The 16,209-nt window shown below is 37.7% G+C and overlaps 3 protein-coding genes and 1 long non-coding RNA gene across 9 annotated transcripts in view; 2 read left to right on the top strand and 2 right to left on the bottom strand.

Moving 5' to 3' along the window:
• The window catches only part of usp13 (ubiquitin specific peptidase 13), a 60,304-nt gene extending 58,684 nt beyond the window's left edge, over window positions 1–1,620 (bottom strand). For all 6 annotated transcript variants that reach the window (XM_051946998.1, XM_022198056.2, XM_022198057.2 and 3 more), the window contains exon 1: window positions 1,272–1,620. In XM_051946998.1, coding sequence (XP_051802958.1) covers window positions 1,272–1,382 — 111 coding nt within the window. In that variant the 5' untranslated portion in view covers window positions 1,383–1,620. The remainder of the gene's footprint in view (window positions 1–1,271) is intronic.
• An 18-nt stretch (window positions 1,621–1,638) lies between these two features.
• Window positions 1,639–2,952, top strand: LOC127533594 (uncharacterized). The gene is made up of 2 exons (XR_007941356.1): window positions 1,639–2,267; window positions 2,361–2,952. It is a non-coding gene; the product is annotated as an uncharacterized LOC127533594 (long non-coding RNA).
• Window positions 2,953–4,704: 1,752 nt separating this feature from the next.
• ndufb5 (NADH:ubiquinone oxidoreductase subunit B5) lies at window positions 4,705–11,766 on the bottom strand. The gene is made up of 6 exons (XM_022198060.2): window positions 11,609–11,766; window positions 9,290–9,372; window positions 8,770–8,836; window positions 7,790–7,851; window positions 7,307–7,413; window positions 4,705–4,925 (listed from the first exon to the last, which is right to left on the bottom strand). Exons 1-6 carry the CDS (start codon window positions 11,724–11,726, stop codon window positions 4,805–4,807), a joined length of 558 nt encoding a protein of 185 aa, XP_022053752.1. The 5' UTR covers window positions 11,727–11,766; the 3' UTR covers window positions 4,705–4,804.
• A 197-nt stretch (window positions 11,767–11,963) lies between these two features.
• mrpl47 (mitochondrial ribosomal protein L47) lies at window positions 11,964–16,180 on the top strand. Its single transcript, XM_022198062.2, has 7 exons — window positions 11,964–12,119; window positions 13,415–13,560; window positions 13,698–13,758; window positions 13,839–13,935; window positions 14,015–14,145; window positions 15,788–15,883; window positions 15,988–16,180. The coding sequence occupies exons 1-7, from the start codon at window positions 11,971–11,973 to the stop codon at window positions 16,097–16,099; spliced, it is 792 nt and encodes a 263-aa protein (XP_022053754.2). The 5' UTR covers window positions 11,964–11,970; the 3' UTR covers window positions 16,100–16,180.
• The last annotated feature ends 29 nt before the right edge of the window (window positions 16,181–16,209 follow it).

Genomic DNA, 16,209 nt, shown 5'->3' with positions numbered 1-16,209 from the left:
GAAGATTTTGTGTATTAAAATATTTTTTAAAATATATAAAATGCTACTTTATTTGACTATAATAAATATTACTCATTTCTATCTCTATAAGTAATAATTCTTAAAATAATAATATATTTAAATTAAGTAATTAAGAACATTGTCAGATTTTAGCCCTAATTTGAAATTAAAGGAATAAAACTCTACCAATAATATATTAAATACAACTTTAAATGACCACAATTAATATTACAGCTAAGATCCAACAATGTTCTTAATTATGGAGATTAATTAGATTAATTTGAATATTAAGGAATCAAACTCCACTCAAAAAATACACAAAAATCAGGCAGTATTATTAATGTTGGAGATTAGCCTGAAATATTTCACCTTAAGTTCAAGACTTTAGTGTAAAAAAATATAAAGGCTATTATGTATTATAGAGATTAAATTGACTATTCGAAATACGAAGAAAAAATACAAAGAATACATAAAATGCAACTTCATTTGACTACAATAAATATTAATACTAAAAATTCTACAATATTCTTACTTATGAGTATTAATTAGGCTAATTGAAATCTTAAGGCTAAAGTCTTATAGTGTAATTTATTATAGAGATTTAAGTGACTATTTTGATTTTTTTTTTAAAAAATACAAAAATTATACAAATTGCAACTTTACTTGACTATAATAAAATCCTATAATATTTTTTATGGGGATTAATTAAACCAATGTAAATCTTAAGGCTGAGGTCTTATAGTGATATTTATTATAGAGATTTACTTGACTATTTTGAACAATAATAAAAAAAATGTATATATAAAATGCAATTTTACTTCACTTTAATAATATTAATTATAAAATCATGCAGTATTAACAATTTTGAGGATTATTATGACTATTTTAGTCTTGATCATGCAGAAAACATGAAAACACAACAAATTCAAGGATTTCCTTTGTTTTTATTGTTATTTTTCATATATTCTAACAGCCTGTCAGTGCTCTCTAAATGAGCTCGGGCAGGTGTGTCTGTTTACTGGTTAAACTGGCCTGAACTGGGCTCCCAGCACAAAGGAACCAGCCTCCATGCCGCTCTGCTCGGATGTAAACACCTTTTCATTATTTATTTCCCGGGGAACACGGACACACACACGCTCTCATGACGGCGGCTTCACGTGTGTCGTCTGCCCGGGAACGGCGCACCGTCAGCCCGCCTGCGCCGCGCCGACAGCCCGCTGCCGCACGGAGATGTGTGTGGAGGTGGAGGCGGAGGTGGAGGAGACACTCACCGGGGAGTCGAAGGAGAAGGCGCACTCGCTCTTGAAGACCCTGTCTCCGGTCCGGGGCACCCTGATGGTGGGCATGTAGGGGACCAGCAGTTCTCCGAGGTCTGCAGCCATCTTCGCATTCCTGCTTCTCGCACCACAGTGCGGCGGAGCCTCCGGAGCGGCGGGTCACAGCGGAGGATGCTATTTTTAAAGCGGCCCGTCTCTACATTCCTCCGGCCGGGGGGCTGTGACGCTGGGAACCATAAAAATATCGCTGCTGAGGGCGGAGGCTGCTGCTGCTGGACGCATGGAGCCGCTCCTTTTGTTTTGGTCTGTTTTGGGGTTTTTTTTTCTTTTCGTGCAGAAACGCTCAGACCTGCGCAGAAATTAGCGCCGCTGCCTGGTGACGCTGCGGGATGATTGGTTCCTCCCAGTTCCAGATGATTCATGAAGACGCCCACGTTTACTACAGCTGGTTCTCCTCTGCAGCTCCAGGAGCACAGTGGTTTGATATGAAGTCATTTTAAAAACATGGATCTGCAGCTTTTATTTGTTCTAAAGTTTGTTCCTGTTCTCCCCAGTTTAACCTCACCGGACCAGATGAGGCAGATGTCTGACCTCCCCAAGCCTGGTTCTACTAGAGTCTTCCGGCAGACACTAACCTTCAGGGAACATTCACTGAAGAGGTGCAGCAAATGTTCCCCAGACATTCAGCAAAAGCTCACGGAATGTTCCCTGAAGGTAATAGTGGTTATTAGAATGTTCTCTGAAGGTTGTTGTTGTTCCTACAATGTTTCCTTGAGGTTACTGTTGTTATTAGAAAGTTCCCTTAAGGTTACTGATGTTCCTACAATATTCCCTCAAGGTGATTGTTATCAGAATGTTCCCTGAAGGTTATTGTTGTTCCTACAATGTTCCCTTAAGATTTCTGTTTTTCCTACAATATTCCCTTAAGGTTACCGTTGTTATTAGAATGTTCCCTGAAGGTTCTTGTTGTTCCTATGATTTTCTCCAAAGGTTATTGTTGTTCCTACGATGTTCTCCAAAGGTTACTGTTGTTCCTAGAATGTTCCCTGAAGGTTCTTGTTGTTCCCACAATGTTCTCCAAAGGTTATTTTTGTTCCTACGATGTTCTCCAAAGGTTACTGTTGTTCCTAGAATGTTCCCTAATGGTTCAACAATAGTTTCCAAAGTGTGTTCACTATTGTACATTCTCTGAATGTTCTGCTGAATGCCACTGAATGTTTTCTGAAAGCTCTATACAAGGGAACTTCAGGGAACATTCAATAAAGAGATGCAGCAGATGTTCCCCAGATCTTCATGGAATGTTCCTTGAAAGCACTGTTGTTCCTAGAATGTTTCCTGAACGTTCTATAACAGTAGGCTCCAAGGTGGGTTCACTGTCAAGGTGCAGCAAATGTTTCCTGCAGCTTCACCAAAGGTTATTCAATGTTACCTAAATATTCTGTTAAAGCTTGTTTTCATTTACAACAATAACCTTAAGGGAACATTTGCTAAGGAGGTGGGGCAAATGTTCTCTAGACCGTCACTGAATGTTTCTCCCAAACGTTCTGCTAAAGGTTGCGGTTGTAGAACCTTCAGAGAACAGAAGAACCTTCAAATTTTTTTGGAAACATTTGACAAAGCGGTGAAGTGCAGTAACACTAAAATAAGCTAATAAAAATAAAACTTGCTCCTTGGATTTGGTGGGTTTATATATACATTTTTGTAAGTTTACTTTTTTAACTTTGTTTTAAATTAGTCAGGCCAATCCTTATTAATATAAATTCTGTGATGGCTTAGCTTTGATATTTAAATTCGCTCAATTAAGCCCAATGATTACTAAAAGTGTAAGTTTCAGTCTTATTAAGTTAAGTTGTATTTCATATAGTTTTTGCTGGGCTTTATTGCTTAATATTTAAATTACTCTGCTAAACTCACACCATAACGTGGTTGGGTCTTTACATCAATATTTGTCTATTTTTTTTCTCTACTGGAAAGAACTCTGGCTCAGGTGCTGTTGCTTGAAATGTGCTGTATGAACAACAGTAACTCAACATTATAATAATAAATCAATGCTGGGAGTCACATTTCAAAAGAAACAGTACAAGGTTATTTCCTGCATCATATCTAATATAGGATTTCTGCAACCAGCAGGGGTGGCACAGTAGAGTAGTGGTTAGCACTTTCGCCTTGCAGCAAGATCCCCTGTTCGAATCCCAGGGTGGGCCTGGGATCTTTCTGCATGGAGTTTGCATGTTCTCTCTGTGCATGTGTGGGTTTTCTCCGAGTACTCCAGCTTCCTCCCACAGTCCAAAAATATGCTGAGGTTAATTGGATACTCTAAATTGCCCGTAGGTGTGATTGTGTGTCTGTATATGTCGCCCTGTGACCACCGGCGACCTGTCCAGGGTGTCCCCTGCCTTCGCCTGAGTCAGCTGGGATAGACTCCAGCACCCCCGCGACCCTAATGAGGATAAAGCGGTGTATAGAGAATAGATGGATGGATGGCTGCAACCAGCAACCTTCATCTACCAGGAAGCGTTTTGTCCATCAGGCCTCCTGTCTGCAGAGTTCTGCCCCCGTGTGGACACTGTTGGTTACTACAAAAACAACACATAAAATCACATATGTTTGAGAATTGTGGATTTAAATATCTCCATTTGCTATGAAAAAATAATGATTAAACTTCTAAATTCAGGGTGAAACTGTCTGACAAACAAGATTTGTCACATTATAAAAAATCCTAAAGGAATTTAGTCAAATCGACTCTAGTTAAGTTTAAATATATTAGTTTGATCATTTCTAGTCAACTGACCTTACAATGTCCAATTATTATTTTATAAATTGAGTTATTTAGACTTAAATTGAATCAATGAACAGCAACTCATTACATTATGATTTATTTTGTAATAAGTCACATTTAGTCCTGAATTCACCAGTAGACTCATAATTGTTATCTCAATGTAAGCAGAAGCAGGGAGGGGGGATGGGGGGGACTCTAAAATTAGAAATTGCAAAAGAAAAACAAATTTCTCTGCAACCATAGTCTATGTGAGTAGTTTTACACTTTTATAACTCAAATAAGACTTTAAATAATCAACTAAAGTGCAGATAATTCTCATTTTTAAGGGCGCATGTACTTGTATTTCTAAGCAGAATGAACTTTAAAAGACTTACGGTGCAAAGCTGCATAAACAGCGACATACAGGTGGAAATTTCTCTGCATGTCCAACTCAAATTCTTGAATATGAGGATTCTAAGAGATCATATTCTGAGTGAGACGCAGCCACTTGAACAGGTAGTCTGTTATGAAGCTGACAATCCTAAAAAGTCTCCACAAACCTCCAGAAAACCCGTTCAAACATTAGAAGAACATCCAGACTCATCCAGCTGTTTCCATCTTCCCGCTAACATCTGCATGAACCCAGTAAATCCACTGACAAACCCACCATCAGAGTACATATAGATACTTTATTTACGCAAGAAAGGAAAAAATGTACAAACAGTGAGATCGATCGGCTCGATGTACTGATGACAGACACGTCCGGGTTTTAGTTGTCGGGTGATGACTTGTAGCTGTTGTCGATCAGCTCCTTGTTCAGAGTCGGAACGTGGAACCAGGGACCGTCACCCTGCTGCCTCATGTGTCGACGGACCTCCAGCTGAGTCAGTCTGTGGACAGAAAACAGAACCAGAGAACCGGATTCAGACCAGGGATGGACTGATGTGGGTTCTTCAGGGCTGATGTTGATTATTGCTGATATTTGTAACATATATATTAAATGTAATGTTTTAAGAGCAGGTGATAGAAGAGAAGCTGTCATTCATAACGAGGCTTCTTCATTAATAAAGGTAACTGAATATGTAAATTAGTAATTAAATTAAAAGTAAAAAGATTAAATTATCTCCTCTGTTTATGTGGATCGACAGAGATTGATCAGTTTGTTGCTTCTCTATTTTATTAACCCTCCTGTTGTCTTCATTTACAGGCGCCAAAAAATATTGTTTCCTTTTCTGAAAAAAAAAAAAAATTCAGCAAAAAATTCCCCAAATTTTTAAAAATTTGCTAAATTTTCAGGAAAAAAATCAAAAAATTCCTGAAACGTTTCCCTTAAATTAAAAAAAAATCTTCTAAAAATATCTAGTGATTCCACATATATATATATACATACATACACATATATATATATATATATATATATATATATATATATATATCCGTAAAACTTTTAATATTTTCTTTAAGAACATTTGGAAAAAAATCAACCAAAAGAAAGAAACTTTTTTTAACATTTCTTTTTTCCACCAAAAAAGTTCAAAAATTACTCAAAAATGTTGAAAATGTGGAAGTTTTCAGTGTGATTTTTTTTTCACATTTTCAAACTTTAAAATGGATCAATTTGACCCGCAGGACGACACGAGGGTTAATATTTCTGTTCTATTACTTTTATTTCCCACTAAGGTCCAGATCTTACATCATTTTTAATCATTGTTTTCCAGACTCTTTCAGGTCTGCTTTTAACTAGCCGTTAGCATAGCCTTAGCCACTGTGAGAAAAGCTAACTTCCTGGTTTCTTTTTCAGTTTTTGCTGCTTGAGAGACATTTCTGAGACCGTAAAGAATTAACTTTCCTTCAACAATCAAAAACTATTTTTATTTTCTAACTGAAACCACTTGAAAATGTCCAGTATGTTTAAGGAAGAAATCAGTTTAAATTACTGGTAATACAAAAATATTTTATCTAAATCAATAATGATGTATTTATATTTAGTAATCGTGCGGCCTAGTTAAGTTATTCATAACAATCATGTTTATCATTCACAATTTGAACATCCTAGAGTCCAGATTTTTGTCTTTAGATGCATTATTTTGCAGAGAAACATCTAAAAAGAGAAAGATATTAAAGTTATGATGTTTAACACTGGAGAAAACAGCAAATGTTTGGAGTTTTTACTTTTCAAAAAAATATATACATATATGTATATACATATATATTTCACTGTTCTATCACTTTTATTTCCCATTAAGGTCCAGATCTTAAAGCTTTATTAATTGTTGTTTTCCAGACTTCTAACTTAGCCGCTAGCCATTAGCATAGCATTAGCCACTGTGACAGAAGCTAACTGTCTGGCTTCTTGTTGCGTTTTAGCGGCTTGTGAGACATTTCTGAGAAATCAGAGCAATGACAGACAGAGAGAGGAAGCTGAATCACACCTGAAATAGAGCATTTCATTCATCAATAATCGGTCAATAAAAAATTCCAAACATCAGCCACAATAATAAATCAATCCGTCCTACTGATTTTTGTTGTCACTTTGTTCAGTTTTAAGGAAAATTACCACTCAAGGTCTTAAAAATCCATCTGCAACACTTTCTGTTTACTGTAAAGTGATTTTTTAGGACGCTTCAGTTTCCAGCAGGTGAAGTTGTGGAGCAAAGTGAATTAAAATAGATGTTTTTTTTCACTTTTGGCATGTAAACTTTGTCTTCCTTGTGATTTTGGGTCAGCATTGGTGCTTAAATATAGAAAATCTTAAAATCACTTCACACATTTCTAAGTACCGTCACTTGTGCGTATGTTTCTGTTAACGTGACTAAATGCACTTCACACTTTTGCCATGTTGAAAATAATACAGAAATGCTGCTTGATCCCTGCTAAGACTGGAACTTTTACAGAAAAGTGAGCACTGAGTTCGTTCAGACATTCAGCTGCATCAAATTCAGAGAGAAGTTCTGAAACCTGCTGAGTTGGAGCCAAACACGTCACGTTTGCCTCTGTTCAACTGGATATTTAATAATGTAGAAGTTTGCAGACTGGTCTCTTATGATTATTTATTCAGACTGAAAGCGATCACATACTGACTGAATCAGCTAACTTCTAGCTGAAGCACAATGCTCCTTACATTTGTGTAACTTTAACCTAATATACTGTTCTGCAACCACATTTTAAAGGACAAATCTCTTTTCTTGTTGCTCAAATTCCATTTTAAAGCCCATTTATTTGTCATGCTGAACTTTAACTGCATCACATGTCGGTGGCTAATAAAACTCACCTCATGTCGGCCTTCTCCTTCTCTATCTGGATGGCAGCCATCATCTTCTCGTAGTCCTTCACTGGAGAATCATAGATGTTGCGTGCGATCCACCTGGTGATGGGGTGCTGCAGCGACGGGACAAAAGTTAACCAAGCAATGACAGTTGATGCAGATTTTTTTTATTCAATCATTACTTGGGTCTTAAAATTACAGTCCTAGCTGTGGCATCATGACATGATGATGATTTCTTTACATTTCTTGAAGAGAACAATGCGACTCCTTTCTGAAGTGTCTCATTTCAGTTTGATCTGTAGGTCCAACACTTTAAATGTCTACTGTGTGAAAACTGAACACAGAAAAACCAGAAAATGTTCAGTGGAGGCAAACACAGATGTTTTACACACTGTGATATCCACTCTTTATATAAAGCTTTAGCCTGTTCTTCCAGGGTTCACACGAAGCGAGGCAAATAAATGTCTAAAAAGAATGAAATCTGCACACCTTGTAGTACTCCCAGTGCTCAGGTTCGTAGTCTTCAGGAGTTTCAGCCAGCTCTGCCTCACCTTCAAAACACAATTACACTCATGTTTAATCCAAAATTACTTAGATTCTTTGACTTATTAACACTCAATTAACACAATTTTTCAAATCCACAAACTGTAAAAACCGAAAGAATCAGAACATTTTAACTTTCCAACAGTCCTTGATCTGTGGCACGACGTTCCTTTGAAAAACGGAACTAAATCTAATCATTTTATTACATGTCTCCTTTCAAAAATGTTCCAAATATAAACTGATTTCTCAAGCTAGATTCTGCAAAAAGTAAAAAATTCTTTGCTTCTCGACGCAACCGCCAAACCATCAGTGAATCAGCTGAGCCCAACAGTCATGTGACAAAAATTCTGGAACTTTTCAGCTGAACTGCAGGCGGTGTTCACACAAAACAGAGAAGAAACACGCAAAAAGACAAATTAAAAATGCAAAGCGTAAAAAAGTATCTAGTGTGTAGTCGCTTTCTTTAGGTGGACACGAGAACAAAAATGTTGTACATGTAGATTTCAATTTTTTCAAGTTCTGTAAAACAAATAGTAAAAGAAATTCCACTTGCGTTCTTGTTTTCGTATGAACTTTAACATTAGAACTCTGCTGTATTGCACAAAACAGTTCAGAGTTCTCTACTTCTAGCCATGGTTGTGCTGTTGTTCAGGTTTTTAATTTTTTTATGATTTGTGTCATTCAGCACAGAAGACATTCCTGAGTTTTCGCTCCTTTTATATACACGACTGTGTTGTTTCTCTAGAGATGCAGGATTTTAAATTGCAGTGAAGAAAGAACCACGGGGAATAAAACTGTGACAGGAGCAAATAACAAATGCGAGCTCAGAGGGTTCAATTACATCTTTATAAGGACTAAAATAGGAATAAATCAATAAAGCTGTCTAAAACACCCACAAATAACCCCAAAGACATCAGCTCACTCACCAATGAAGATGTTCACACACGTGACAAAGACGGCCACTGGAACACCGGTCAGCAGGATGTAATATTGCTGAAGACAAAAGAAAAACCAAGAGGTTTTAATGTTGTAGTTCTGCTCACACACAGTTAGAGAAACAGCTGTCTACATTTTGTCCATTTTAGGTTTAATGTTTGCACTGCTCCATGTAATGGAGTTATTTCTGTGTCTGAACTGAATCCACGTCCTTCTGGTTCAGTGCATCTTAAACAGAAATAGAACTATGTCATGAATGAAAGTGCACAAAAAAATCTGCTCAATAAAAATGTGTGCAAAATGTTGATTTGAACACACGGAGCAGTAATGAAAACACGTTAAAGAACACGACTTGATAAAAGCTCGCTGCTTCAGCCTGCTGTTTACTGACACACAACTGGTGATAAAAAAAAACAACACTTTTTGGTATTTTTTCCCCTCAAACTAAAGCTCCCAAATCTGAGTCAAAACATGAGCTCACTGACTGACACGGTGTTAAAAGTCACTCACCAATAAACGCAGAAATCTCCTGTCGTAGAAGTCTGAAGGTTTGACGATGAACATTTTCTTTCCATGACCCCAGCGGACGGCCACTGAGAAACAGGGAGAAAGTTCATGTCTAAACTAAAGTCTGGTGCTAATATCATGAGAACAGACAGGATGAGGGTGATCAAAACCCGATATTTTATTGCTGGCATTTGCTATGTTTTTCTTTGTGCTTTGCTCAGATATGAACTTTGTCTCTCATACACTCAGATTTGTACTGAAGAGGACAGTGTCTTGTGGTGCACAGAAGGCCTGATCTCGTCTCTAGAAGTTCCACTAGAACATCTTAGTGGAGCAGTTAGACAAACTCATTACAGACTGAACCTCATCATTTTCCTCTGCATGGAGGAGTTTGAGTGACAAACTTGACTCTGTACCTTTGGAGTCCCACATACATTTATATGATTTACTGCAATAAATAATATACTCACATGTGATGAAAAATTAAATTTGGTTTCCCAAAACAAAAATGCATTTGGTACTTTGTGGTGCATGGTGTGTTCTTAACATTTTCTGTTGCGTTTTGTAAGGTTGGTGTGAAAACCGAAAATGGAAAACAAATCGTCGCAATACACCAATGCACTGATGATGTGGACATGATTCACACTTTGCACGTGCAATTGAATATGCACGATTTATCGACACCTTCAGTGGGTATAAATTTCATTCAAGATCATAGGCATTTCACTTGCTGTTTAACTATGCCACGCTTAAACCAAATTGAGAGCAACCAAGCCATCGGACATCTGCAAGCTGGAGAGTCTGTCCGCTTCGGGGAAGGTCATCGGTGCTCTGTGTGGTGTTGTATCGACGCTGGAGACGGTAAATGGTGGTGATGTTGACATTAAAGTAACAGGCAATGTCTCGGACAGACTCTCTGTCACTGTTTAACATTTGCATAGATGATGACGATGTTGTTTCTATTTACATCTTCATGCTGTACTTTGAATGGTACGAATATTAAACGACTTACAGAGTATGAATATTTTGTGATTTGAATGGATGAGAGGCCGACTTTTAAAAGTTGTGTTCATGCCAGTGGGTAAACTATGACATAAATTAGTTTCTTCTACTGGATTAAATCATGTTTTCCACTGCACTGTAGAAAAATCAGTCTGGAATCATGCTGTTTATCACTCTGCATGAGGATTTATTACTGATAATAGCTGTAAAAGCCATCACTGTGAGCTGTATGCTGAGGTTGGGTGGTCCTCCTTCTCTCTAAGGGGTGACATGGACTGATTTCTATTCATTTATAAGGCTTTTACTGATTATACTGACCCCCACTCTGTAGCAGTCTTTTAATGTGGGATCTAACCACACAAGTAATTGGAAAAACAGTTGAGGTTCCAGCCACTTTTACTGAGCTTGGAAAAATCCAGTTTTACTCACTGTGCATCTGATACCTGAAATATTCAGAACAATCTAAAGCTGGAACCACTTTTATTCTTATCTCAGTTCTGGTTTAACCTTCTATTACTTCCAGCTGTTCTTGTTTGAGTGCATTTGTTTGTTTTAAAAACCTAAATACTCTAATTAATGCTTTATATTGCTTTCATAATTCTGCCTCCTTCGTATTTTATTGTTATGGTTACATGAGTTTCTTATTTGTGTGCCAACACCTTTTATTTTCTTACTTGGCTACACTGAAGATGAGGCCTCCATATCTAAATGTAGTCCAAGTTTCAATAAAAGGTGAATAAATGAATGAATAAATAAATTCGGATTGGGCAATGACCATTATTTCACCTATATACTAAAATAAATATATTGTGATATTAACTATTTTATTTATTGAGCTGTTTGGTAAAAGTTAATGTGCACCTTACTGAGGCAGATATTTACTCAAATAAAATATGTAAACAGAAATGTTTCCCAGCGAGTTGAAGCTCTGGATCTGTGGCTAAAGTTGGTGACATTTACCTGCAACATCCTGCAGTAACATTTATTGTATATTTTAGGTATTTTTAAGATGAAATAAATGAACTGAACGATAATAAATTTGCATCCAAACCCTGTAAACTCACTAACGTGCCTATTATACAAATACTAGTACATGCAATAAAAAGAAAGTAATTTAAAACGCCTTTATCCGTATAAGCATAGACCACTGCTTTGTGTAAGTATAAAGTTAAATCTGTTCTCTTTTTGTTGACAGCAGGACGGACGTTAGCAGCTAGCTCAAGTTAGCATGCTAATGAGTCCCGACGCAAGGTCACAAGTGAAGACGGAAGCTGTGGGTTTTAAACTTCCCACTGATTTAACAGTCGGAGTGTTTCTTACCTTTATCTGTCCGCGGGATGGTTCGAGTGAGCAGATTCACCGCATTATTTCCAGATTTCAGGGGGCTCAGTCTGGCTGCAAAGGCAGCAGCAGACCTGAGGACGCTCATGCCCACCATCGCTGCTTTGGGACGATCCAGCAGCAACGCGAGACGTGATTCGTCAAAGAGAGGATGAAGCTGAGCCGCCATTTTTGATAAGGGCGGAAACGTTCCTTTTTTAAAATGTAGTTTTATTGTGTGATTAATAAAATATTAACATATGATTAACTATATAAAAATCAGTAGGATTTTTTAAATAATATAATATTTTTATTTTGTTTTTTATAAAACGAAGTCGTAAGAGAAAAGTGCATGTTGGGTAATGTTAAACATGGCGGCGTCCTCATCCTCAGGACGCGTTTTGACTCTTTGCAAGCAGTTTCAGAATGTCTTTAGGATATCTTCAGCGATAACAGCTCGACACTGCGCTGCTAATGTGTCCGTGTGTCAGCAGCAGCTTCACATTTTCAGGTAAGACGAGCTGTACGGCTCAAATATGACATTTTGTTCTTTAATTATGCGACGTTCGTGAGGTGAGCACACAGGACTCCTCAGGGACGGATGCTCAGTAAAATGATAGTGCACGAATATAAAATGCTTTTCCCTCAATTAAAATGAATAGAAATTAGAGCATCTGTAGTTTAGTTGATGATGTGGTGTTTGTCCACTGACATGGTGTCCTAACTGGACAGACAGGAATGTTTCTTAAGGAGGTCACAGAAAAAAACAAAAGTTATAACTGTATTTTAGGAATTATGTGATGCAGAAGCTGGTTGAAATCTGTGTTAATGTGAGAGTTAGGAAATTGCACACTTTGGTTTCACATTTTAGAGTTAATGTTGTTTATTGGATGTGCATAGACTAATACAGTGAGTTTTAATAGAGAAATGTTCAGCCATCAGGCAACACATCCATCATTTATTTAGAACTGGAGACATTTATATTTATATATGTTGATAATCTACAGTTTACAGTGAAATATGTGGCAATAAAATGTGTTTTTATTGTTATTCGGCTGCGTATTGCCATATTTTGATAGTTACTTTGATGATTACAGAAGTCATGTTGTGTAATTCTTTTTTTTTAAGAAGTCCCTAATTAAAAAAACAAAACAACAAAAAACAGAACTGCCATGACTGAAAAATGTACAAATGTAAAATAATTTCCAGATGTGATGGAACTCATAATGATAAACTGTGACTCTGTGTGTGAAGGAAAGTAAACATTTTTTTACAGTTAGATCCTGATGATCCGGTTGGGAATAATTTCTAATTATTAGTAATAAATGTTATACATGAATAAAGTTACCATTATATTGTCTGTGTCGATGTGCACCTCTCAGCGGGATTTGCAAAAATTATGTCTTGAATGCTTTTCTGTAATTATTTTATTCTTGAATTTTTAGCATTTACTCCTCGCTTACTATTTCAGTACTTGTTTTTTAACCGTTAATAGTTTTTAAAGGTGTTCTAAAAGTTCCATGAATATTTCATTGAGGAAATGCGATGACAATAAACATCACTGAGTCCTTGAATCAAAGAAACACGCACAAGAACAGTGTGTGTAATTGAATAAACTACAAACCAACAAACACTAAAATCAGTTTCATGAACAAAAAGACATTTTAAGAGAGCTAAAATGTATTTGCTTCTCAGCCTCTCTGGTGGTCACTCAGGAACAACTGTTTAGAATTTACAGATTAAATTTGGCTGTGTGAGAGGACTTTCTGGATCCATTCATATTTCAATTTTCTTTTGCCCTAACAGGGACAAACATCCGCTTGTCGCTTCATCATGGAGCCCCATCAGCTCTGCAGCTCAGTATCGATCTCTGCACACGACGGTCAGCAGGAGAGGACTGGAGGAGTTCTTTGACTCCCCTGAGAACTGGGGAGAAACCACCGTGAAGTCAGGTAGGATGTGGAGATGTTGGAGCATTTAGAGAGCAAAAAGCATTCATTGAGAAAGAATCATAGCAGCAGATGTTTTGTAAAAACTGATGCAGAATGTGTGAGTCTGAACTGCAAAGCTGTAACTGCTCATATTGTAGGTGCACCGTGGACCGCCAAGCAGCTGAGAACGAAGAGCAACGAGGATCTACACAAACTGTGGTGAGCAGAGTGGAGATGAAACTGTTACTGGAGCTTCTCAGTGCAAACATTAATCAGCTGTGTGTTTCTTTGTGTCTCAGGTACGTTCTGCTGAAAGAAAAGAACATGTTGATGACACTGGAGCAGGAAGCAAAGAGGCAAAGGGTTCCGATGCCGAGTCCAGAGAGAGTGAGAAAGGTTGGTGTGATGCTGAGATGACATGTTTGTGGTGAAAGTGGGAGCTCTAGTTGAGCTAAATCTGTGTTTGTCCTCTCAGGTGGAGCGGTCGATGATCAGACTGGAGACGGTGGTGAAGGAGAGAGAAACTGCTCTCCGTCTGCTGCAGACCGGACAGGAAAAAGGCCGACCGGGAGCCTGGAGGAGGAACACGTTTGGATTCGTCTACTGGTGAGTCTGAGTCGTTCATCATGTCACGTATACGGTATCCAACAGAAGTGAGTACACTGCTGTAATATCTGACATGTCCTTCACACCATCTGAGCTTCACACTAATTCAGATTTCCACTGATAACCCCTGAGTCATGTCTGAAGCAGCTGCAGTCTGTTTTTCACAGCGACAAAGTAGTTCACTGTCTGTGGAGTCATTTTAGGAGCTCTGCTTAGTGGGACTATGGCCCCATCTGTACGTCCTGATTACTGCTGACACTGTGTCTCTGATCTTTAGTTGATCTTCCTGGATCCTTTCCCACCTTTGTAAAGTCAGATTTTTCAGTTCTTTTCCACGTGGAGCCATGATGCAGACATGGATAGACACAGTTCTGCTGTTCACGGCTCGTTTTAGAACCTCGTTCATGCAGTGAGGATGATTGTAAATCACAGGTGGACCACTTGGAGTTCTGTGTCTTCAGTTTTATTATGGGAAAGTATTCATTTACAAGAGAAAATACTCAACTGCTGAAATGCTTCAGTTATCGGGAGGTGGTCCCATTCTGAATCATTTGATATTTAAGTGATATTGCACAGGGATGAGAGAAATACCAAACTCTTTATTAATATTTTACTTCCTGGGTTTCGTTGGAGGTCTGAGTTGATTTGATCCAGGTTCAGTTCAAGATCTGATTCTTCGATCGTCTTGAAGACAGATTTTATATTTACGGTCACAGTTCAAACCTGATCTGAATGTAACTTTTTCAGGCTGATTTTAGACCTTTAAATGCAAGGGTGTCACACATGAGGTCCACGGGACAAAAGTGGTCCTCCAGAGGGTCCAATCCGGCCCTCAAAGTGTAAAAAATACAGAGAAGACATGAACTGCAGATTGTAAATTAATAAAACTATACATTTAAAAGAATTTCTAGACCATGACAAGTTGTTTTGATCTTAAAATACTATATTGCACGTGGTTCTTTTGTCATTTTGTGTCTCATTTTTGTACTGTTTTGTCCAGTTTTTTTTGTCAGACTTTTGTCGTTTTTCTCGCTTGTTGTTTTTCTATTTTTTGTCGTATTTGACATTTCTGTAATTTTGTCTCGCTTGTCATTTGTTCATTTTTTGTCACTGTGTAACTTTTTGTCTGATTTTTTTTTTTAGTTTTGTTTCATGTCGTTTGTCTCATTTTTTGTTTAGTGTGTCATTTTTGTAATATTTTGTTTTGTTTTTATCTGACTTTTGTCATGTTGATGATAAACTAAAACACTATCCTTCAGCTCCAGGTGACTAAATGTTGTGTTCCTTTGTAGACACTCTGTCATCTGGAAGTTGTAACGTGGAAATGATAAACTGAGGCTGGATGTTGCTGAAATTGAATTTATTTTTCTTAAGAACCTTCAGGATGTTCTTTAGATGCGAACATTTCCAAAATGTACAATTTTGCACTAAAACAAAGGAAAAATGCAGAGTTGTGGTTATTTCTGGGTTGTTAAGCTGTGATTTTACTGGACACTGGAGATCAAACTGGGCTGAATGTGGAACCTGAACTAAAATAAGCTTCTGGTTTAATTGGTGGTTTTTAATCAGATTGCAGTGGCTTTGCAAGTCCAGCTGTTGAAAACTGAACATGGCATCACTAATGACACGTTTCCCTCCGCAGGTATCGATTCAAAGAGTACGCTATTCCTTGGTACATGAACAGAAGATACAAGCGCAAGAAGTTCTACACTCCTGACTTTGTCCAGCCGCATATACGGTAAGATGTTTTACCCCTATATCATCCACTTTATATTCAGTTTCTCCTCAGATAATGCTGTGTAAAAGTACTGTTCTCTTATAAAAATCTTTGTTTTTCCTCAGGCTGCGTATCGAGAAGCACATGAAGGAAAGAACTCGGAAAGCGAACTCAAAGAAGGAAACCCAAGCCAAGCTACAGCAGCGGTTTCCTCACATGAAAGTTTCCGCGTCGTGAAATCTCCAGCTCGTGTTTTGTTAAACCGAACGTGATCTGAAACTGTGTCCAGCTGTTATTAAATCCTACAACACCCCAAAATGTTGTGTTTTCTGTGTTCATACCAGTCC

Source organism: Acanthochromis polyacanthus, chromosome 4 (genome assembly GCF_021347895.1).
Source record: "Acanthochromis polyacanthus isolate Apoly-LR-REF ecotype Palm Island chromosome 4, KAUST_Apoly_ChrSc, whole genome shotgun sequence".
In the NCBI taxonomy this organism is placed as follows: domain Eukaryota; kingdom Metazoa; phylum Chordata; class Actinopteri; family Pomacentridae; genus Acanthochromis; species Acanthochromis polyacanthus.
This window is presented reverse-complemented; position numbering and strand designations above follow the sequence as displayed.

What these genes read in the sequence shown, in the direction of transcription:
- ndufb5 (XM_022198060.2), bottom strand. Translation starts at nt 11,726, where the DNA reads ATGGTGGGCATGAGCGTCCTCAGGTCTGCTGCTGCCTTTGCAGCCAGA. An exon ending in CATCCCGCGGACAGATAAAG is followed by an intron (nt 9,373 to 11,608) that starts GTAAGAAACACT and finishes CCTGTTTCTCAG; the next exon opens with TGGCCGTCCGCTGGGGTCAT. An exon ending in GGAGATTTCTGCGTTTATTG is followed by an intron (nt 8,837 to 9,289) that starts GTGAGTGACTTT and finishes TTTTGTCTTCAG; the next exon opens with CAATATTACATCCTGCTGAC.
- mrpl47 (XM_022198062.2), top strand. Translation starts at nt 11,971, where the DNA reads ATGTTAAACATGGCGGCGTCCTCATCCTCAGGACGCGTTTTGACTCTT. An exon ending in CAGCAGCTTCACATTTTCAG is followed by an intron (nt 12,120 to 13,414) that starts GTAAGACGAGCT and finishes TTGCCCTAACAG; the next exon opens with GGACAAACATCCGCTTGTCG. An exon ending in AGAAACCACCGTGAAGTCAG is followed by an intron (nt 13,561 to 13,697) that starts GTAGGATGTGGA and finishes CTCATATTGTAG; the next exon opens with GTGCACCGTGGACCGCCAAG.